Raw genomic sequence first — 23,963 nt, 5'->3', positions numbered from 1 at the left:
ACACGCTTCTTGCGACCCTGTTGACTATTTTGAATGAAACGCTTGATTGTTCGATGATCACGCTTCAGAAGCTTTGCAATTTTAAGAGTGCTGCATCCCTCTGCAAGATATCTCACTATTTTTGACTTTTCTGAGCCTGTCAAGTCCTTCTTTTGACCCATTTTGCCAAAGGAAAGGAAGTTGCCTAATAATTATGCACACCTGATATAGGGTGTTGATGTCATTAGACCACACCCCTTCTCATTACAGAGATGCACATCACCTAATATGCTTAATTGGTAGTAGGCTTTCGAGCCTATACAGCTTGGAGTAAGACAACATGCATAAAGAGGATGATGTGGTCAAAATACTCATTTGCCTAATAATTCTGCACTGCCTGTAGGCTAACCCAGTACATGCCTTGAAGCATCCTTCACAAAGATGAATCTGCTGAGTCCAATTTCCACCTTTGCGCAACAACCTGATAGTTAGACTGAGACCTGAAGAGGCCTACAAGCAACAGTGTCTGACACCCAATATGAAATTTGGTGGAGTATCTGTAATGATCTGGGTGGAGGTGCTTCAGCATGGCTGAATACAGGCAGATTTATCTTTGTGAAGGACACATGAATCAAGCCACATACAAGGTTATCCTGGAAGATAAAAAATGTATTCCTTCTGCTCTGACAATGTTCCCCAACTCTGAGGATTTATATTTTAAGCAGGACAATGCTCCATGCCACACAGCCAGCTCAATCAAGGTGTGGATGGAGGACCACCAGATCAAGACCCTGTCATGGCCAGCCCAATCTCCAGACCTGAACCCCATTGAAAATATCTGGAATGTGATTAAGAGGAAGATGGATGGTCACAGACCATCAAACAAAGCCAAGCTGCTTTGATTTTTGAATGCTTGTAATTTAAAACATTAGTATTTTGTTGTTAAAAATGAACATGAACTTGTTTTCTTTGCATTATTTGAGGTCTGAAAACACTGCATCTTTTTGTTATTTTGACCAGTTGTCATTTTCTGCAAATAACTTTTTTTTCATCAGAAATAAAATCATATCTTAACACACTTCCTGTCTCCAACCCCCTCAGTCATTTGCAAACATCCAAAACCCACAAAGCCACAAATTCAATACTTTTGCCCTTGTTACTGAGGAGGAAGTTTCTGCCGTTATAGCTTCCTCTCCCCTCACTAACTATCCCCTTGATCCCATCCTTTCACAACTACTGCCCTCCCTCTCTTCTACTGTTACTCAAATCTTCACACATATTTTCAATCCCTCCCTCAGTACTGGTATATTCCCCTCATCCATTAAACATGCAGTAGTCAAACCTATCTTCAAAACAAACTTTACTTGATCCAACCTCCCCATCCATTTATTGCCCTACTTCCCTACTCCTCTAGTCCCCCTTGCCCCTAATCTTCTGGAAAGGCAAGTTTATACATGTTTATAACATTTGCTCACATTAAAAACCCTTCTTAATTTATTTCAATCTGGATTTCATCCCCAACACTCCACAGAGACAGCAATTACTAAGGTTAGTAACAACCTACTTACAACAAAATCAAAAGGCCACTTCTCTTTGTTAATTCTTCTCAATCTGTCTGCAGATTTTGATACTGTTGATCATCCTCGCTTGCTCCAAACCCTCCAATCCTTCAGCATTTGCCACACAGCTCTCTTGTGGGTCTCCTCCTACCTGTTGAACCGTACCTTTAGTGTAGACTTCTCTGACACATCCTCTGGCCCTTTACCATTGTCTGTTGGGGTACCATAAGGCTTTGTCCTTGGTCCTCTTCTCTTCTTAATCTATACATATTCTTTAGGTTCATTAATAAAGTCTTCAATGTCATTTGTATGCTGATTACAGCTAAATTTACCTCTCTGCATCAGACCTATCCCCTTCCTTGCTAAACCATGTCACTAACTACCTTTCTAATATGCTAAACCTCTCCTAAACTGAGCTCCTTATTTTCCCTCTTTCTTCAAAAATCTCTATTCCCCATCTTTCTATATTTGTTGTTAATAACCCCATATGCCCCAGGGGTCACACTTGACTCAGAACTTTCTTTCATTCCTTCCATCAAGTCTTTGACCAGTTTCTGCTTTTTCCGCCATACAACATCTCCAAAAAATTGCCACTTTCTTGCACAAGACAAAGCTAAGATTTTGATTAACTATCTCATCATTACCCTCCTTGGCTATCATAACTCCATCCTCTCTTGTCTTCCTAGCTGTTGTTTCCTTTATATATCCTTTACAATCCAACTTTCTTTCTCTTCTTCCATCAAGTCTTTGACCAGTTTCTGCTTTTTCCACCATACAACATCTCAAAAAAATTTCCATTTTCTCACACAAGACACAGCTAAGATTTTGATTAACTCTCTCATCATTAGCCACCTTGACTATCGCAACTCCATCCTCTCTTGTCTTCCTAGCTTTCATTTCCTTTATATCTCCTTTACAATCCAAAATGAATGCCTGTGACAGACTGATCTTCCTTACAAATCGCTACTTATCTACTGCACTTCTCTGCCAATCCCTTCACTGGCTTCCTCTAGCCTCCAGAATCCTGACTCTGACATTCAAGGCCCTCAATAACACTGCTTCACCCTATATCTCAGACCTCATCTCCAGATACTCTCCCTCCCGTCCCCTTAGCTCTAGTCACAACCTCCTTCTTGCCTCCTCTCTTGTTACTGCCTCACATTCCCATCTAAAGGACTTCTCTAGATTAGCCCCATTCTTGTCAAACTCTCTGTCTCGCTCTACAAGCCTCTCCCCTAGTTTTGAATGTTCTTTAAAGACTCTACTGTTCAGGGATGCCTACAACATATGGTAACCTCAGTTCCTTTTCTCCTCCTTTGTCATCCCCTTGAACCCCTTCATCATGCAAGCCTACAAGACCAGCTGTTTTGTAGATCACATTTATGAGAGGTGATATACAACAGTGTGAGTCTTGGCAGGACCCTCTATGCATTTGCCTCCTATAAATCCTGTTTTACATAATATATATATATATATATATATATATATATATATATATATATATATGTGTGTGTGTGTGTGTGTGTGTGTGGTTATTCCTATTGAAACGTATAAGAAAGATAAATCAGGCTTTCTTTGACAACAACTTGGTATGCACACAAGGTCAATGCATATGGAACAATTCTGCCTGAATTGCACATTTTAAAGTATATATTTCAAACTACTGCTGAGTTTCACATATTTTGTTGTACAACAGCACAATAGTGGTACCTAGACCTATCTCTAAGCAAAATTGCAGTGCAAGCTTTTTAACCATTTTCTCTGTAAGGTATTACAAACATCATCATAGAACCATACAATATCACTAAAAGGCATTCGGCTAGATTACAAGTTTTGCGTTATGAGGGGTGAGGTATTAAATTGCACGTTATTCTCACCGCTCACTTATCTACAGCGCTGGTATTACAGGTTTTTCTTAACCCGGCGTTAAAAGACAAGAAGTGAGCGTAGAACAAAATTGTGCTCCATACCGCACTCCAATACCAGCACTGCTTAAGTTAGCGGTGAGCTGGTTTTACGTGCTCGGGCCCGATTTCCCCATAGACATCAATGGGGAGAGCCGGCTGAGAAAAAGTATAATACCTGCAATAAAGCAGCGTAAAGTTCAGTAACGCAGCCCCATTGATTCCTATGGGGAAACACATTTTATGTTTACACCTAACACCCTAACATGAACCCCGAGTCTGAACACCCCTAATCTTACACTTATTAACCCCTAATCTGCCGCCCGACATCGCCGACACCTACATTATACTTATTAACCCCTAATCTGCAGCTCCGGACATCGCCGGCACCTACAGTATACTTATTAACCCCTAATCTTCTGCCCTCAACATCGCCGACACCTACATTAAATTTATTAACCCCTAATCTCCTGCGCCCAATGTTGCCGAAATCTACCTACACTTATTAACCCCTAATCTGCCGCCCCCAACATCGCTGCCACTATAATAAACATATTAACCCCTAAACCGCCGCACTCCCGCATCGCAAACACTAGTTAAATATTATTAACCCTTAATCTGCTGCCCCTAACATCGCCGCCACCTACTTACAATTATTAACCCCTAATCTGCCGTCCCTAACGTTGCCGCCACTATATTAAATTTATTAACCCCTAAACCTAAGTCTAACCCTAACCGTAACACCCCCTAACTGAAATATAATTAAAATAAATCTAAATAAAACCTACTATTAATAACTAAATAATTCCTATTTAAAACTAAATACTTACCTGTAAAATAAACCCTAATAGTTACATTGTATCTAGCGTAGGGTTTATTTTTATTTTACAGGCAAGTTTGTATTTATTTTAACTAGGTAGAATAGTTACTAAATAGTAATTAACTATTTAATAACTACCTAGCTAAAATAAATACAAAATGACCTGTAAAATAAAACCTATCCTAAGTTACACTAACACCTAACACTACACCACAATTAAATAAATTCCCTAAATTCAATACAATTAGCTCAATTACAAAAAAACCTCACTAAATTACAGAAAATAAAAAACAAATTACAAGATCTTTAAACTAATTACACCTAATCTAATAGCCCTATCAAAATAAAAAAAGCCGACCCAAAATAAAAAAAAAACCTAGCCTAAACTAAACTACCAATAGCCCTTAAAAGGACCTTTTGTGGGGCATTGCCCAAAGAAATCAGCTCTTTTACCTGAAAAAAAAAAAAAAAATACAAACAACCCCCTCCAATCAGCCAATAGAATGCGAGCTCAATTCGATTGGCTGATTGGATCAGCCAATCAGATTGAACTTCAATCTGATTGGCTGATTGCATCAGCCAATCAGATTTTTTCTACCTTAATTCCGATTGGTTGATAGAATCCTATCAGCCAATCGGAATTCGAGGGACGCCATCTTGGATGACGTCATTTAAAGGAACCTTCATTCGCTGTTAGGACATCGTACGAAGAGGATGGCTCCGCGTCATATGGATTCAAGATGGCTCCGCTCCACTTCGGTTGATTGAAGATTGAAGATGCCGCTTGGATGAAGACATCTGCCGCTTGGAGGACCACTTCTGCCCCGATCGGATGAAGACTTCTGCCGCTCCGGATGTCCACTTCTGGCCCATCGGTGCCCGGCTGGGTGAACACGGCTCCAGGTAGGGTGATCTTCAGGGGGGTAGCGTTAGGTTTTTTTAAGGGGGATTGGGTGTGTTTTAGAGTAGGGGTATGTGGGTGGTGGGTTGTAATGTTGGGGGGGTATTGTATTTTTATTTACAGGTAAAAGAGCTGATTACTTTGGGGCAATGCCCCGCAAAAAGCCCTTTTAAGGGCTGGTAAAAGAGCTGATTACTTTTTAGTTTCGGATAGGGTAGGGCATTTTATTATTTTGGGGGGCTTTTTTATTTTATTAGGGGGCTTAGATTAGGTGTAATTAGTTTAAACTTCTTGTAATATTTTTTTATTTTTTGTAATTTAGTGTTTGTTTTTGTACTATAGTTTAGTTTATTTAATTGTATTTTAGTTTAGATAATTGTAGTTAATTTATTTAATTAATTTATTGATAGTGTAGTGTTAAATGTATTTGTAACTTAGGTTAGGATTTATTTTACAGGTAATTTTGTAATTATTTTAACTAGGTAGCTATTAAATAGTTATTAACTATTTAATAACTATTGTACCTAGTTAAAATAAATACAAAGTTGCCTGTAAAATAAATATAAATCCTAAAATAGCTACAATGTAACTATTAGTTATATTGTAGCTATATTAGGGTTTATTTTATAGGTAAGTATTTAGTTTTAAATAGGATTAATTTATTTAATGATAGTAAATTTACTTTGTTTAATTTAAATTATATTTAAGTTAGGGGGGTGTTAGGGTTAGATTTAGGATTAGGGGTTAATAACTTTATTATAGTAGCAGCGACGTTGGTGGCGGCAGATTAGCGGTTAATAATTGTAGGTAGGTGGCAGCGATGTAAGGGAGGGCAGATTAGGGGTTAATAAAATGTATTATAGTGTTTGCGAGGCGGGAGTGCGATGGTTTAGGGGCTAATACATTTATTATAGTGGCGGCGATGTCCGGTCGGCAGATTAGGGGTTAATAAGTGTAGGTAGGTGGCGGCGACGTTGGGGGGGGGACAGATTAGGGGGTAATAAATATAATATAGGTGTCGGCGATGTTAGGGACAGCAGATTAGGGGTTCATAGGGATAATGTAGGTTGCGGCAGTGTCCGGAGTGGCAGATTAGTGGTTAATAATAAAATGCAGGTGTCAGCGATAGCGGGAGCAGCAGATTAGGAGTTAATAAGTGTAAGGTTAGGGGTGTTTAGACTCGGGGTTCATGTTAGGTGTAGACTTAGAGTGTGTTTCCCCATAGGAAACAATGGGGCTGCGTTAGGAGCTGAACGCTGCTTTTTTGCAGGTGTTAGGTTTTTTTTTCAGCCAGCTCAGCCCCATTGTTTCCTATGGGGATATCGTGCACAAGCAGGTTTTGCCAGCTTACCGCTACCGTAAGCAACGCTGGTATTGAGGGTTGAAGTAGAGCTAAATTATGCTCAACGCTCCCTTTTCTGAGGCTAACGCAGCCATTCAGACAACTCGTAATACCAGCGTTGGCTTAAGGTTGCGCTGGAAAAAAAAGCCTTGTTAGCACAGCGTGTCTTTACCGACAAAACTCTAAATCCAGGTGTCCATATTGTTTATATCTGTCAAAATAGATTTTTATATATATAATTTACACAAAAAGAGCTTTCTTGTTACACTATCCAAAATAGATAAACAAATATATATTTTTCCTCAGGGAAAAGGAAAATCTGCACCAGTTACTCCTGGTTAGTGCAAGTCTGCATAAGGGAAAGTAAGAAAAATGCACCCAAAAAATATTCATTCTACTCCACTATAATCTATGTGAAACAATGTCAAATATCCTAGTTACTTGCAAAGCAATTTTATAATGGTAAATACATTCTTAACAAGGATGCTCTGGAGTGGCAAAACCCTTAGTTGAATATGTCACACAGCAATAGGGCAAAGGGTGAAAAAATGCTTCATTGCTTACAGTAGTTTTCTTTGTGCATGAGACACTAATTGTGTAATAATACATATTCACACTTCCAAGATCTGATATCATTTTTTTCTAAAATACAGCCTGTGAAATGTCACAAACATATTACAAATAAATCAGGGGTATCACATGAACTTTTAAAATGCACCAAAACAAATATAGGTTTGAAACAAAATACATTCCTGTTTAATTTACTCACCTGGGAGCAGCCTGGTGCATTACACACATAGGACCTATCCTGCTCCAAATTCATCTCTTGTTCCTCATAAATCTAAAAAAGAAAGTAAAAAGCGGTGTTAGGATGATGTACACCATTATTTTTCCATAAATAAGATACATAAGCATAGTAACCACAGTCATGCCTCAAAATTAGGAATCTTTGTTCCTAAGCATATATTTCTTATATTATAAATGCTAGAACTATTACTTGAATCAGCATACCTTGGTTGTATAGCATAGCAGTACTGTAGCCCTCTTCAACCCCCATGTTCAAGTAAAAAATGTCATAGTTTATTCTAAACAATTGCTCTGCTTTGTACAAGGTTGCCTCTTAGGGGACACCCGAGGTTGCTCCTTAAATTGTTCGCCACCTCTTAGGTAGCAGACTGTAATCATCCCAATTTGATCGGGATGTTTGACACCCTCTGCTAGCGGCCGATTGGCCCTGAATGTGCAGGGGGTGGTACTGCAGAAACATTTCTTGTGAAATGCTTGTGCAATGTTAAATGCCGACAGCGTATGCCGTTGGCATTAAGTCATGCAGGGCAGACATGATTCGCAATAGCGAATCATGTCCGCCTGGAGTTTAATAAATTGACCCCTTAGTGTCTTAATCTATTTTATATGCGGGTCTCCTTATGAAGCCCACAATTAAGAAGCTAAAATGTAATGCCTATTTGTATGACTATACCCAGAATTCCTAGCTGCAAGGGAAATACATTATGCTGAGGGAAACTGTAAACTGTGGAAAACAGGTCTTCTGTATTTAATTTAGAGGGTTTTTAATTCACCACAACTTATTTTGTAATGGGTACAAAAAATATTAAATATTTACAGAAGCAATCTAATCATTTCAGATAAAAAAATATATAAATCTCCTCATAGAATCTTCCTGTAGGCTTGCACTATAAATGTAAAAACACTACTACCGAAAACTGAACTCACAAACTATACTCAATTCTGTTTTGCTCTTCACATTAGGCTCTCAACTGTTTAGTTTTTAGAGTTCTTTCTTAAGTGTATGTTTACTTTCAGAAAAGGAATAGACCATTATACAGCTAATTTAGAAAAACTGAATAGGAAAAAAACATACACGTGGTATTTTGATTAGATAAGACCAAATCCTACTCCAAGAGATTCTCAACTCATGTTTTGGTTTTCTGTTTTGGAAGATCTGAAACATTCCTTATAAAAACACATGAGGATTCCCTAGAACTAAACACAGAACTTGCCAGAGATAATTTAACTAGATCAGACCCCAAGAGGCTCCATAAAGCCAGATTTTCCTGAACTACATATCTGAGATAATTGCCATAGCAATAATTACTGCAACTGTCTGATTACCAAATTAAAACCAAGGATAATTACAGAAACCTTGAAAATATTTCCACTTAGAAACATAAACAAATGATATCCTAAAAATGTGTAAGGAACATAGTTTATATAGTGATCAGGTCTAAAATATATTTACCACATCCTGTAAAATGTTATATTTTTATGGATAACACTTCAGCTGTACACAAGATGCAAAACAGAGAGAACACCAATATGAGATAGGATTACCATCTATTTATTTTCATAATGTTATATAAATGAAAGCTCTCTGTATCTTTAACATCCTGTAAAGAAACAAATTAGAACAATTCTTAACAAATGTCTTTTGTAATCTTGAAAACTACAAATGTTTCTAATAAAATGTTTTCACTGTCAACTAAATAATTATAACAATGGAATCCTTACAATCTATAAGGAATTAAAAGCCTATAAGGTTGTTACCAGTTGAAAACCCATACTCCTTTAAATAACCACACAACAGCATCTTTGGGAATAAATAATAAATCTGTCACTGGTTTTCTTTTTAAACACAGAATAAATTAACTGTAAACAAATGAGTAAACTAGGATGTTGACAACTGAGATGCTAAACTTCCCAGAGCCACAAGAGGTCAGCAGTCTCGGCTCCCACTAGATATGCAACTGAGTTAAAACTCTGCCCAAGGAGATGATACTAAGTGTTTCAGAGCTCTTCTGTCCTACTTACACAGGAGAGGGTTGCTTCAGGCACCACCTACTATATGCCTGGCCATCACTTCCCAGTTCTCCCTCTCCATGTGCTCAAAGCTTCACCCCTCCCGCAGTATAATACAGATACATCCAATAGGCTTCAAGACTATCAGGCTGCAAAAACTATCTAGTCACTGAAGAAGGCCTCTAGCTAAAACCATGGGATTATGAAGATTAGATAGACTATCCCAGCCACAGGCAACTAACAAAACATAGAAACAAAATCTGAAGCCGCCATTCAATAAACCAGGGTGGGAGGATGGGCGAGCTTCACAGCTTCAGATCTAGGAGGAGAAGAGGAGCAGGAATCGTTGAAGGAAGCTTATAAATGGTAAGGTCATCCCTAACACTTGCAAAAAAGCTGCACCATACCAGCTACATCTCTTCTGCTATCTCACTCCCTCATAGCCTTAACCCTTAGGGTGCTACAAGCCCATTGCAGGGCATTCCACTAGCGTTATGCTTAAAGGGACATAAACACCTCAACTACAAATTTGCAGCGTTTCAAAGAAAATCTAGGTTACAGATTTTGCTTTTTAGCCTCTCTAGGCAGCATGGAACATTGTTACACAAAAGCAAAAGGTGTTTAATATGCTTAAAAGAATATTTAAAAATGAAACTAGACAAGCACATTGTTCATATTTTCTTTATTCTTACTAATTCTGTGTACCTTTCTGTGTGTGTGTGTCTGGATTCCTCACAACATTTGAGAGTGACACTTTTCCCATGTTAACAGAGCTCATCTGCCCATCCCCAGCAGTACTACACAGCATATCAACACACACACACACACATATATACATATATAACAAAATTTATGCTTACCTGATAAAATTCTTTATTTCCGGGCATGGTGAGTCTATGACTTTATTCCAACTACTAGTGGGATATTCAACTCCTGGTCAGCAGGGGAAGGCAAAGAGCACCCCAGCAAAGCTGTTAAGTGTAACTTCCCTTACCCATAATCCCCAGTCATTCAGTCAAAGGAAAATGGAAAAATAAGAAACACAGGGGTGAAAAAGTGCCTGAGGTTTACTCAAAAAAACTGCCGAATTATAATTTAAAAAAGAGGGTGGGGTCGTGGACTCTCCATGCCCAGAAAGAAAGAAATTTATCAGGTAAGCATAAATTTGATTTTCTTTCCTATGGCATGGAGAGCTCACAACGTCATTCCAACTACTAGTGGGAGCCAATATCCAAGCTAGAGGACACAGAATGAACAGGGAGGGAGAACAAGGCAGGAGGACCTAAACAGAAGGCACCACCGCTTGAAGAGCTTTTCTCCCAAAAGAGGCCTCAGCCGAGGCAAAAGTATCAAATTTGTAGAATTTGGAAAAAGTTTGCAGAGTGGACCATGTTGCCACCTTGCAAATCTGTTCCACAGGAGCATCATTTTTGAAAGCCCAAGAAGAGGAGACAGTCCTTGTGGAATGAGCCATAATTCTCTCAGGAGGCGGCTGTCCAGCAGTCTCATAAGCAAAACGAATCATACTTCTTAACCAGAGGGGAAAGAATAGTAGAAGTGGCCTTCTGACCCTTACTCTTTCCAGAGAAACAAAAAACAGGGCAGAAGATTGACAAAAATCCTTAGTAGCTTGTAAATAAAATTTTAGAGCACGCACAACATCCAAATTATGCAAAAGACGTTCCTTATGAGAAGAAGAATTAGTACAAAAAGAAGGAACAACAATTTTCTGATTAATGTTTGGACTGCCTTATCTGCATGAAAAATAAAGTATGGGGAGTAACACTGCAGAGCTGAAAGCTCAGAAAGTTTGCGAGTGGAAGAAATAGCAAGAAGAAACAAAATCTTCCAAGATAACAATTTAATATCAACAATATGCATCGGCTCAAACGGAGCCTGCTGCAAAACTTTAAGAACTAGGTTAAGGCTCCAAGGAGGAGCAACAGGTTTAAAACACAGGTCTGATTATAGAATAGACCGAGCAGAAATCTGATCTTTCAGAGTACTGACTGAAAAACCTTTCTCCAGGCCATGCTAAAGAAAAGATAAAATTCAGGGAATCCTCTCCTACTTGATACGAGCAATGACTCGTGGAAGGAGAGCAAATGGAGGACACAGGTATGCTAGCCCGAAATCCCAAGGGACCGCCAGAGCATCTATCAGGGTGGCCTGAGGATCTCTTGACCTTGAACCGTACTTTGGAAGCTTGGCGTTTTGACGAAATATAATTAGATCCAACTCCGGAACCCTCCACCTGAGGGTTATCCTGGAAAACACTTCCAGATGGAGGTCCCACTCCCCGGGATGAAAAGTCTGTCTGCTCAGAAAATCTGCCTCCCAATTGTCCACTCCTGGAATGTGGATGGCAATCGTGAGCTTCTGTCCACTGCAGAATGCGAGTCACCTCCTTCATGCCCAAGGAACTCAGAATTCCTCCCTGGTGGTTGATATAAGCCACTGAGGTGATTTTGTCCAACTGGAATATGATAAACCAGACTAAAGATAATTGAGGCCACGCTGTCAAGGCATTGAAGATTGCTCTCAACTCCAAGGTGTTTATGGGAAGAGAAGACTCTTCTCAAGACCACACACCCTGAGCCTTCAGAGAACCCCAAATGGCTCCCCAGCCTGACAGGCTGGCATCCGTAGTTACAATCACCCAGGAAGGTCTCAGGAAGCAAGTTTCCCGAGACAGATGCTCCTGTGAAATCCACCACGAGAGAGAGTCTCTTGTTAGGGGGGTCCAGATTTATCCTCTGCGATAAATCGGAATGGTCTCTGTTCTATTGACAGAGCATGCAAAGCTGCAGCGGTCGCAGATGGAACCAAGCAAAGGGATTGATGTCCATGGAAGCCACCACTACTTTGTCTGCCAATCACCTCCATGCATTGAACCACAGATGGACGAAAAGCAGACTGGAGGGAAAGGCAGGAAGCAAGAAGTTTGGATTCTCTGACCTCCGTCAGGAAAATCTTCATGGTCAGGGAATATATGATTGTCTCTAGGAAACACACTTTTGTAGTTGGAACTAGAAAACTCTTTTCCAGATTCACTTTCCACTTGTGGGAACATAGAAAAGACAACAACATCTCTGTATGAGATTTTGCTAGTTGAAAAGATAACGCCTGAACCAAGAAGTCATCTATATAAGGCACCACAGCAATTTCCTGGGATCTGATCACTGCTAATAGGGCTCCCAGAACCTTTGTGAATATTCTGGGAGCTGTGGCAAGACCAAATGGAAGGGCAATAAACTGGAAATGCATGTCCAAAAAGGCAAACCATAGAAACTGGTAATGATCCCTGTGAATGGGAACGTGTAAATACGCATCCTTTAGGTCCATGGTCATCATGAACTGACTTTCCTGGACCAATGGAAGAATGGAATGAATAGTTTCCCTCTTGAAGGACGGAACCCTGAGGAATTTGTTGAGACACTTTAGATCTAGGATGGGACAAAAAGTTCCCTCCTTTTTGGGAACCACAAATAGATTTTAATAAAATCCTAGACCTTGTTCCTTTAGAGGGACTGGTACAATAACTCCCAGGGAGGAAAGGTCCTTTACTCAATTTAAGAAGGCCTCCCTCTTTACCTGGTTTGACGATAGTCTTGACAGGAGAAATCTGCCACTTGGAGGGAAAGTCTTGAATCCTATTTTGTAACCCTGGGATACTATGTCCACAGCCTATACATTGCGTATCCAAGCCTGTCGAAAAAGAGAAAGCCTGCCCCCCACCTGATCCAAAATCGGATCAGGGGCAGACCCTTCATGCTGATTTACAGTCTGTGGAACGCTTTTTATTTTGTTTTCACTTGTTCCAGGGCTGGCTGGATTTCCAAGTGGACCTGGATTGGTCTGGTTTAGAAGAGGAGGACTTCTGTCCTTTGAAGTTGTGAAAGGAACAGAAATTAGAATTCTGACAACCCTTAGGTCTATTATTCTTGTCCTGAGGTAGGAAAGATCCCTTTCTACCCGTAATTTTGGAAATGTTTTCCGCCAGACCAGGACCAAAGAAAGTTTTACCCTTATAAGGTAAAGCCAAAAACTTGGCTTTTGAAGATACATCAGCCGACCAAGATTTTAGCCACAGAGCTCTGCGAGCTAGAACAATGAAGCTAGATATCTTAGCTTCCAGTCAAATTACCTGCATGTTGGCATTGCAGATAAAGGAATTGGCCAGTTTAAAAGCTTTGATCCTATCCTGGATCCCCTCTACAGTAGTCTCTTCTGATATCAGATCAGATAAGGCATTGCACCAATAAGATGCTGCTCCCACAACCGTGGCAATACTTGCCGCAGGTTGGCACTGTAATCCTTGATGGATGTACATCTTTTTTAAGTAAACCGCAAGCTTCTTATCAATTGGATCCTTAAAAGAACAACTATCCTCTATAGGAATGGTAGTTATTTTAGTGAGAGTAGAGATAGCTCCCTCTACTTTAGGTACAGTGTGCCATGAGGCCCTAATGGAGTCAGCAACAGGGAACATCTTTTTAAAAACAGGGGAAGGGGAAAACGGAACCCCTGGTTTATCCCATTCCTGAGCTATAATATCAGACATCTTGTCTGGAACAGGAAAAACCTCCTCAGACGTTGAAGAATCATAAACTCTATTAAGTTTAGAGGACTTCTTGGGGTTGACAGCAACCGAAGGTTCAGAGTCATACAAGGTAGCTAGAACCTCTTTCAGAAGTAACCAGAGATCTTTAAGCTTAAATCTGAAATTCACTTCTTCAGATTCAGAAGATTTTTTTCCCATAGTATCAGAGTCTGAGATTTTACCTTCAGAAGCTACTGAAGTACCTTCAGACATCAGACATCTAAGAAAGGTTGACCAGCGCAGTCAGAAACCTTGCTAGTAGGCAAATGTTTAGATTTCCTTTTACGCTTACCCGAAGAAGGGAAAGCAGACAAGACCACAGATACTGCAGAAGTAATCTGAGCGGCAAAATCCCCAGGTACATAAATACCCCCAGGGGGATGAAAGGACAGAGAAGGCACAGTATGAGAAACAACTAAGGCTTGGGATGTTTGAGGAGAAAGCTAAGGCATGTCACGCACAGCAGTATCCTGAGAGACAGTTGGCTCAGAAGGTAGCAATTTGTCTTTAAATTTAAATTGCATTGGTAGGACAATTTGAGCCTCTAAGTATAGTAAGCATTTATCCATAGAGATAGGCTTATCTATTTCTGATTCCATAGTTGCAGAATTCAGATTCCTTAATAAAAACAAATTAGAATGCAAAATAATAATTTCCAAATTTTAATATATAGGCACAAAGTACAGAGGTCAAAATAGAAAGCAGAAACAGCAACCTCAGATTGTCTGAGGCTCCTACTGGACAGAATTGACACCCCACTAGCAAGAGGAAGCGACTCTATCCTGCTGAGATCTGCCCCTCTATGGCAAAACGATCTGCTAGATGATAGAATGAGGAATGATAATCTCAAAGCCGACCCTGATCCTCTACGTAGTAACAACACCTTAAGCTCTGCTTTGACCTGCTGACTCTAAAGCGGAAGTGCGGGTGTCACGTGTTCAGACCAAAAGAATTAAACTGTGCAACTAAAAAGCGTGTGAAAATTAAAGGTTCCAGAAAACAAAGCCGTTTAAAAAACAAACTATACCCAATATGCTTCAAATAGCCCAATGAACTGTCAAAGCCCAACTGCTATTATAAAGGAAAACATAAAATCCTTTAAACCCCCTTAGCCAAGTGTCTTTGATAAACCTTAAGTCTTTCACTGTGAATAAAAAGTAGAAACATAAAACCTTTTAACACACAAAGTGCCTATGAATCTGTTTATAAGAGGTATCCTTAACCTTAATAAGGATATCTATGTCCCAAAATAGATCCATATGAGGATTAGCACCTTAAGTGCTGCTGTCCTTCAGTACCTAGAAGGCAAAGGCACTTACCTTGGATCCAGCTACAGGACAGATAACTGCTACTTAGGTGTGACAGACACTCCACTCCCTGTCATGGACCTGTAGGTAAAAGAAAGAACAGAGTAACCAACTCTGTCTTTCTGCAAAGGGGTAGCAAAGTGTTAAAAGTAAAGCAAAGACTACCTCGCCGCCTTTTAACTGCTAAAAGCCACCACTACTCTTACTAAAGAGATTGACATGGACACAGCTAGACCCCAATCCTTGCTTGCAGGGAAAACTACCCATAAAAGGATTAAATATTCAGACACCAACTTCGCACATCCTCAATTGACAGAGGCAAAGAGAATGACTGGGGATTATGGGTAAGGGAAGTTACACTTAACAGCTTTGCTGGGTGCAATTTGCCTCCTCCTGCTGGCCAGGAGTTGAAAATTCCACTAGTAGTTGGATTGACGTTGTGGACTCTCCATGCCATAGAAAAGAAATATATATATATATATATATATATATATAAAAAGCAAATTGTGGTCACCAAGCACTCACGTTGTACATATGATGCCTAGGTGCAGTACATAAGGATAATATAAACAAAAGCAGAGACCGCACTCATAGGTCTTATTTTTCACCACCACTGTGGACTTTATTCAATCTGATATACAGATTGAATAAAGTCCACAGTGGTGGTGAAAAATAAGACCTATGAGTGCGGTCTCTGCTTTTGTTTATATATATATATATATATATATATATATATATATATATATATATATATATATATATATATATATAGATATATAGATATATATAGATAGATATAGATATATATATATATATATAGATATATATATATATATATAGATATAGATATAGATATAGATATAGATATATATATATATATATATATATATATATATATAGATATACATACACACACACATATTTACAAACACATAAACACATTTACACACACACACATAAGTTCCAGTCTTGTTAGGACCAATTTTGTACAGTATTAACTAGATATTAATATGGCTGCAATTCCTACAGTGATTTGTGGGCAGGAAACAGTTGGTCATACAGAAAACTACTTTGTCTGCCAGCTGAGAAGTAGATTTATCTCTCACCCAATAGTAAATTCGGGGAAAAAATCCTGCAAATACCTCCCTATAATTACAAACAATAATTCAAAATCTTACTTATGCTCACAGCATGTAATCTAAAAATGTGTCCTCTCTAGTCCCATCCAGCGAAATGACCTGTTATGTCAAAGCAGACACGTGACTGCTGTGAGCAAATGATACAAATTGTAGGAAGCTGTATGGGAACTAGTGTGCTAGTGGTGGGGGGGGGGGCAATGCGGAACAGCGGCACAGACCTTTAAATTGGGGACTGTCCCTCACAAACTGGGACAGTTGGGGAGGTATGGATTTCTGTGTGCATTCGTTTGAGTTTTATGTATAAGAAGGAGGGGGAGCTGTGGAATCCCTGTGCTTCCAAATAAAGATTTTGTAATATATAATTGCTATTTTTTTCTTCATAAAATCACATGTTAATTTTTATATATATATATATATAACTGAAAAAGTTGTTTAAGGGTCTTTACTTTAACTTTACTTTAATCAAAAACGCAAACAAAAAACGCAGTGGGCTAGATTACAAGTCGTTTGTTATATAGGCATAGATATATACATTTAAAAAAATGAATCAGATATATATATATAAAATAATTTTCTTATATGTGAAGAACACTGGAATGAAAAATATGCATAACTACCTTCTGGTTTAGCGTTGCGGGTCTAATGTGGTGTCGGGTTAGCGCACAAGCGATAATTGTTGTTTTTTTTATAACGCACTCCATTGAAGTCTATGGGGCAAATGCATTAGTGGAGTCACGATATCCGAAGTCCTGAAGTTAGCTTGCATTAGGTTTTTACTTTCAACTTGTAGTACAAACGATAACCGGTGCGAGTTAAAAGTTTACTTCCTGCGGTGTTTGTGTGCGAGTGAAAACGCTAAATAGCGTGCCACTTATAATCCCAGTATCATTTGAGATTTTGAAACCTGTTTTGCACATGTATATTGGGATGGGTTAATGTCAGTATTTTTTGTCAGCTTTAGTTTAGTAAAATGAATGTTCCCCTTAACATTAGTTCTGCCACTTAGGAAAACATTAACTCTCTGAGAATTAATATTCAAAGTTTAAATATTCAAATGTTAAATTCAGTGAAGGTAAATTAACATCTGTTTACTAAAAGCAAATATTGAATGTACAACAAGCATTTTAGATTTGTTCAGAGCATATCTGGCCAACATTTGTTATTTTTAACAAACGTACCAAAACATTTCCCTTTCCCTACATGGAAATTAGCATACACATGTTGTAACCAGTTTTATATTACTTGAAAATAAGGTAATGATTTTATACAAATATTTTACAAATGTTATATGGTTACTATATCTTCATTCGTAGGTTGTTTAAACCCCTAATCAGTAAGATAATGTTTATTAACTATAGTAATGTAATAAGAGTAAATTAGTTGTATTTTTTCAACATAAATACTAATTTTGATGGTTGTGGCACATTTCTTAGCAGCTTTCTCTAGGATGACTATTCATAGGACTATATTCCCCAGGGATTCCATCATCCTAGCCTGTTTGCAGAAAGAATAAAGAATACCTCCTATCATATGCATGCTGTGGCTGCAAAGCCATCTGCTTATTGGTTCATACCATAATTACTTGCAGTGGGGTGTCTAAACAGGTCTGACCTACACTTCTAAGGTGAAAGTTAATCTTGAGATCATTTGAGATAATTAAAATGGTCTCCTGAGTCTTTACCTGATTTGTTGAAGCCAGCACACACAACTAAACCTCTTTATATACATTCCCATGACTCATGTTCTTAGAAAAAAATGATGCTCAAGTGAATAATCCCTTAATATATAACCTGTCTTAACTAACATAAGAAATACAGGTCATCATTAAAAAGTCAAAAACTATGACACAATGGCCTCTATTTAACAAGCTCCGTAAGGAGCTTGATGGCCCCTGTTTCTGGCGAGACTTCAGACTCGCCAGAAACAGCAGTTATGAAGCAGCGGTCACAAAGACTGCTGCTCCATAACCTGTCCGCCTGCTCTGAGCAGGCGGACAAACATCTCCAGAAATCAACCCGATCGAGTACGATCGGGTTGATTGACACCCCCCTGCTGGCGGCCTATTGCCCGCGTGTCTGCAGGGGGCAGCGTTTCACCAGCAGCTCTTGTGAGCTGCTGGTGCAATGCTGAATACGGTGAGCGTATTGCTCGCCGTATTCAGCAAGGTCTGTCGGAGCTGATCCGCACTGTCGGATCAGGTCCGACAGACCTTGATAACTTGGGGCCAATAACTATAATAATATTAAAAAAACGGTTACTTTTTATCTTTGAGACACGTTCTTTCAGTTTACGATTCTGAACTGAATTAAACTGAATAAATATTTAAAGGGACACTCAAGTCCAAATAGACTTTAATGATTCAGAAAAAGCATATTGTTTTAAGAAACTTTCCAATTTACTTCCATTATCAATTTTTTTTCAATACACACTTTCTAGGGAACAAGATCCTACTGAACATGTGCACAAGCTCACAAGGTATACATATACAAGTCTGTGACTGGCTGATCTCTATCACATGATACAGGGGGCTGGAAAATTGGATAAAAAATACATTTGTCAAAAAAAAATCTACTTATTTGAAATTCAGAGTAAGTGCTATTGGATTGTCTTTTTATTATGTACTTGTTAATTAAGAATTATATTCTACCGCATTGCGTGGTCCTTTAATAATGACAGCACTTTGTAAATTACTATGTTAACATTTTTCTTAAACTATTTTACAAAGTTCAAAGACTTTAAACTAAAATATTGTTGCAAAATTGAAACCTTATAAGATCTGCAGTTATTAGTAGAATTAAATTCCAACAGTTTATAAGCAATTAATAAAAATTTAAAATGTAATAAAAAAAAAGAGACAAAAATATTATAGGCATAAAGGAACATGAAAGTCACTTAAACTTTCACGATTCACATAGAGAATGCAATTTTAAGAGACTTTGCAGTGTACTTCTCTTATAAAAGTAACTTGGTATCCTTTGTTGAAAAGCATACTTAGGTAAGCTGAAGAGTTGCAATACACTACTGGGAGCTAACTGGTTTTTGGGGTGACACACATATGCCTCTTGTCATTGGCTCATCAGATATATTCAGTAAGCTCTGAATAGTGCATTGGAGCTCTAGAGCGGACTTTAATAACCCCTGCAAATGTGTTAAAAACATTGTTAAACACATAGTTATATGCAAGCAACAATTATAAAATATTTTGCACTTTTATATACCCTTAAGATTAGGCTTAGTGTAAGTAATTATGGATGTATAGATATAACAATCCTATAGATTGATACAATGGGATATGCCCTTGTTCAGATCCCATAATAAAATGTGTACTAAGTGTGTCTAGAAACCTTGAGAAAACATATGAATCTATAATATCCAACTCTGTTTCCTGAGTAAATTAGTCAATATTCAGGCTTTAGATCCTGATGACTGGTAAATATCTTACAAAAGGTCAAACATCACGCAAGTATTAACTTTAATCTTCTGTTTCAGTCATGGAAAGAAACAGCTCGTCTCCTAATAAAATAAATGTAGCACTTTGGTTTCCACATATTTACCTGTGGAAAGACTGGTGCTTTTATAATGTCAAAAGGCTTAGGCCTAGAATCCCTAAATTTCCTGACTGTTGCCGGGTTATACAAGGTGAAACTTGGCAAGGATCTTGCAGCGTATTTCATGGCACACTATTGAGTATTCATTAATCTTAAATGTGTAAAATGGTGAGAAGTAAGGCAACATGTTAACATCACTACCTTAAAGGGACACTGAACCCAAATTTTTTCTTTCATGATTCAGATAGAGCATTACATTTTAAGCAACTTTCTAATTTACTCCTATTATCAAATTTTCTTTATTCCCTTGGTATCTTTATTTGAAATGCAAGAATGTAAGTTTAGATGCCGGCCCATTTTTGGTGAACAACCTGGGTTGTCCTTGCTGATTGGTGGATAAATTCATCCACCAATAAAAAAGTACTGTCAAGAGTTTTGAACCAAGAAAAAAGCTTAGATGCCTTCTTTTTAAAATAAAGATAGCAAGAGAACAAAGAAAAATTGATAATAGGAGTAAATTAGAAAGTTGCTTAAAATTGCATGCTCTATCTGAATCACAAAAGAAAAAAAAATGGGTTCAGTGTCCCTTTAAAGGGACAGTCAACACCAGCATTGTTATTGTTTAAAAAGATAGATAGAAAACTCCCCAGCTTTGCACAACCAACATTGTTATATTAATATACTTTATAACATTTAAACCTCTAAATTGCTGCCTGTTTATAAGCCACTACAGACAGCCTCTTAGGGACTGTATTCTTTTCTTTAAAAGCCTCATTTCTTTTTCTGAAAACAGTAGAATGATGGGCGTTACCAAAAAGCTGTAATTTTGTTTTGTCTGTTCACAGCACATTCTCCCAAAAGGATTTTGGCTTCCTCAGGTAAGTTTTGGCAAACTCCAATCTGGGGCGCGATCCGATATAGATCGCAGTTTGCGGCACAAGCGAGGGAACCGGCGTCGCCCGCAGTTTCAGCTCGCAACTCGAGCTATCCCATATAAGTCGCCGTCAGATGCTAACGTGGCGCAAGTCTCACAAACCAGCGATGTCCAGAAATCTGCGCAAGTACAAATTTCTGGCGTCGCCAGTGACTTGCGCCACGTTAGAAACTGCCGGCGCCTATAAAACCTGACTAAAGTCTAAAACACCGGCACTGTCTAACACGCCTCCTAAACATAGCCCGCACTGTCTAACACGCCTCCTAAACATAGCCCGACACGTCTAACCCTCTATCCGCTATCCCCCCTCACTAGCTTAACCATAAAAAAGCTATTAACCCCTAAACCGCCGCTCCCGTACCCCGCCGCAACCTAATAAAGTTATTAACCCCTAAACCGCCGCTCCCGTACCCCGCCGCCAGCTATATTATATCTATAACCCCCTAAAGTGAGCCCCTAACACCGCCGCCATCTATATTAAAATTATTAACCCCTAATGTAAGCCCCTTACACCGCCGCCATCTCTATTAAAATGATTAACCCCTAATTTAATCTACCTACCCCGCCGCCAGCTATATTATCTATATTAACCCTAAGTATATTATAGTTAATATAGGTATTACATTATATATATTAACTATATTAACCCTAATTATATTAGGGTTAATATAGTTATTATAGTATTTATATTAACTATATTAACTCTATCTAACCCTAACACCCCTAACTAAATTTATATTAAATTAATCTAATTCATTTATAAACTAAAATATTCCTATTTAAATCTAAATACTTACCTATAAAATAAACCCTAAGATAGCTACAATATAATTAATAATTACATTGTAGCTATGTTAGGGTTAATATTTATTTTACAGGTAAATTGTTAATTATTTTAACTAGGTATAATAGATATTAAATAGTTATTAACTATTTAATATCTACCTAGTTAAAATAATTACCCAATTACCTGTAAAATAAATCCTAACCTAAGTTACAAATACACCTACACTATCAATAAATTTAATAAACTACAAACATCTATCTAAAAATACAATTAAATAAACTAAACTAAATTACAAAAAAAAACAAACACTAAATTACAAAAAATAAAAAAAAGATTACAAGATTTTTAAGCTAATTACACCTATTCTAAGCCCCCTAATAAAATAATAAACCCCCAAAATAAAAAAAATTCCCTGCCCTATTCTAAATTAAACAAATTTCAAAGCTCTTTACCTTACCAGCCCTTAAAAGGGCCTTTTGTGGGGCATGCCCCAAAGAATTCAGCTCTTTTGCATACAACAAATACAATCCCCCCCCCATTACAACCCACCACCCACATACCCCTATTCTAAAACCACCCAAACCCCCCTTAAAAAAGCCTAACACTACCCCCCTGAAGATCTCCCTACCTTGTCTTCACCACACCGGGCCGAACTCCTGATCCGATCCGGGCGATGTCTTCCTCCAAGCGGCAAAGAAGAATTCTTCCTCCGGCGATGTCTTCCTCCAAGCGGCAAAGAAGAATTCTTCCTCCGGCGACGTCTTCCTCCAAGCGGCAGCAAAGTCTTCATTCTTCCGGCGGCATCTTCAATCTTCTTTCTTCGCTCCGCCGCTGCGGAGCATCTATCCCGGCCGACTGCTGTACTACGAATGAGGTACCTTTAAATGACGTCATCCAAGATGGCGTCCGCCGAATTCCGATTGGCTGATAGGATTCTATCAGCCAATCGGAATTAAGTTAGAAAAATTTGATTGGCTGATTGAATCAGCCAATCAGATTCAAGTTCAATCCGATTGGCTGATCCGAACAGCCAATCAGATTGAGCTCGCATTCTATTGGCTGTTCCGATCAGCCAATAGAATGCGAGCTCAATCTGATTGGATGTTCGGATCAGCCAATCGGATTGAACTTGAATCTGATTGGCTGATTCAATCAGCCAATCAAATTTTTCTAACTTAATTCCGATTGGCTGATAGAATCCTATCAGCCAATCGGAATTCGGCGGACGCCATCTTGGATGACGTCATTTAAAGGTACCTCATTCGTAGTACAGCAGTCGGCCGGGATGGATGCTCCGCGGCGGCGGAGCGAAGAAAGAAGATTGAAGATGCCGCCGGAAGAATGAAGACTTTGCTGCCGCTTGGAGGAAGACGTCGCCGGAGGAAGAATTCTTCTTTGCCGCTTGGAGGAAGACATCGCCGGAGGAAGAATTCTTCTTTGCCGCTTGGAGGAAGACATCGCCCGGATCGGATCAGGAGTTCGGCCCGGTGTGGTGCAGACAAGGTAGGGAGATCTTCAGGGGGGTAGTGTTAGGCTTTTTTAAGGGGGGTTTGGGTGGTTTTAGAATAGGGGTATGTGGGTGGTGGGTTGTAATGGGGGGGGGATTGTATTTGTTGTATGCAAAAGAGCTGAATTCTTTGGGGCATGCCCCACAAAAGGCCCTTTTAAGGGCTGGTAAGGTAAAGAGCTTTGAAATTTGTTTAATTTAGAATAGGGCAGGGATTTTTTTTTATTTTGGGGGTTTATTATTTTATTAGGGGGCTTAGAATAGGTGTAATTAGCTTAAAAATCTTGTAATCTTTTTTTTATTTTTTGTAATTCAGTGTTTGTTTTTTTTTGTAATTTAGTTTAGTTTATTTAATTGTATTTTTAGATAGATGTTTGTAGTTTATTAAATTTATTGATAGTGTAGGTGTATTTGTAACTTAGGTTAGGATTTATTTTACAGGTAATTGGGTAATTATTTTAACTAGGTAGATATTAAATAGTCAATAACTATTTAATATCTATTATACCTAGTTAAAATAATTAACAATTTACCTGTAAAATAAATATTAACCCTAACATAGCTATAATGTAATTATTAATTATATTGTAGCTATCTTAGGGTTTATTTTATAGGTAAGTATTTAGATTTAAATAGGAATATTTTAGTTTATAAATGAATTAGATTAATTTAATATAAATTTAGTTAGGGGTGTTAGGGTTAGATAGAGTTAATATAGTTAATATAAATACTATAGTAACTATATTAACTATATTAACCCTAATATAATTAGGGTTAATATAGTTAATATATATAATGTAATACCTATATTAACTA

The 23,963-nt window shown here is 38.3% G+C and overlaps 1 protein-coding gene across 1 annotated transcript in view; it reads right to left on the bottom strand.

Annotated features, from left to right (window-relative positions):
- CREB5 (cAMP responsive element binding protein 5) overlaps window positions 1–23,963 on the bottom strand; it is an 823,361-nt gene that overhangs the window by 643,861 nt on the left and 155,537 nt on the right. Inside the window, exon 2 of the mRNA XM_053714186.1 lies at window positions 7,275–7,346. Coding sequence (XP_053570161.1) covers window positions 7,275–7,328 — 54 coding nt within the window. The 5' untranslated portion in view covers window positions 7,329–7,346. The remainder of the gene's footprint in view (window positions 1–7,274; window positions 7,347–23,963) is intronic.

Source organism: Bombina bombina, chromosome 5, assembly GCF_027579735.1.
Source record: "Bombina bombina isolate aBomBom1 chromosome 5, aBomBom1.pri, whole genome shotgun sequence".
Lineage (NCBI taxonomy): Eukaryota > Metazoa > Chordata > Amphibia > Anura > Bombinatoridae > Bombina > Bombina bombina.
Note: the sequence above shows the minus strand (reverse complement) of the source record. Positions and strands in the feature narration are given on the sequence as shown.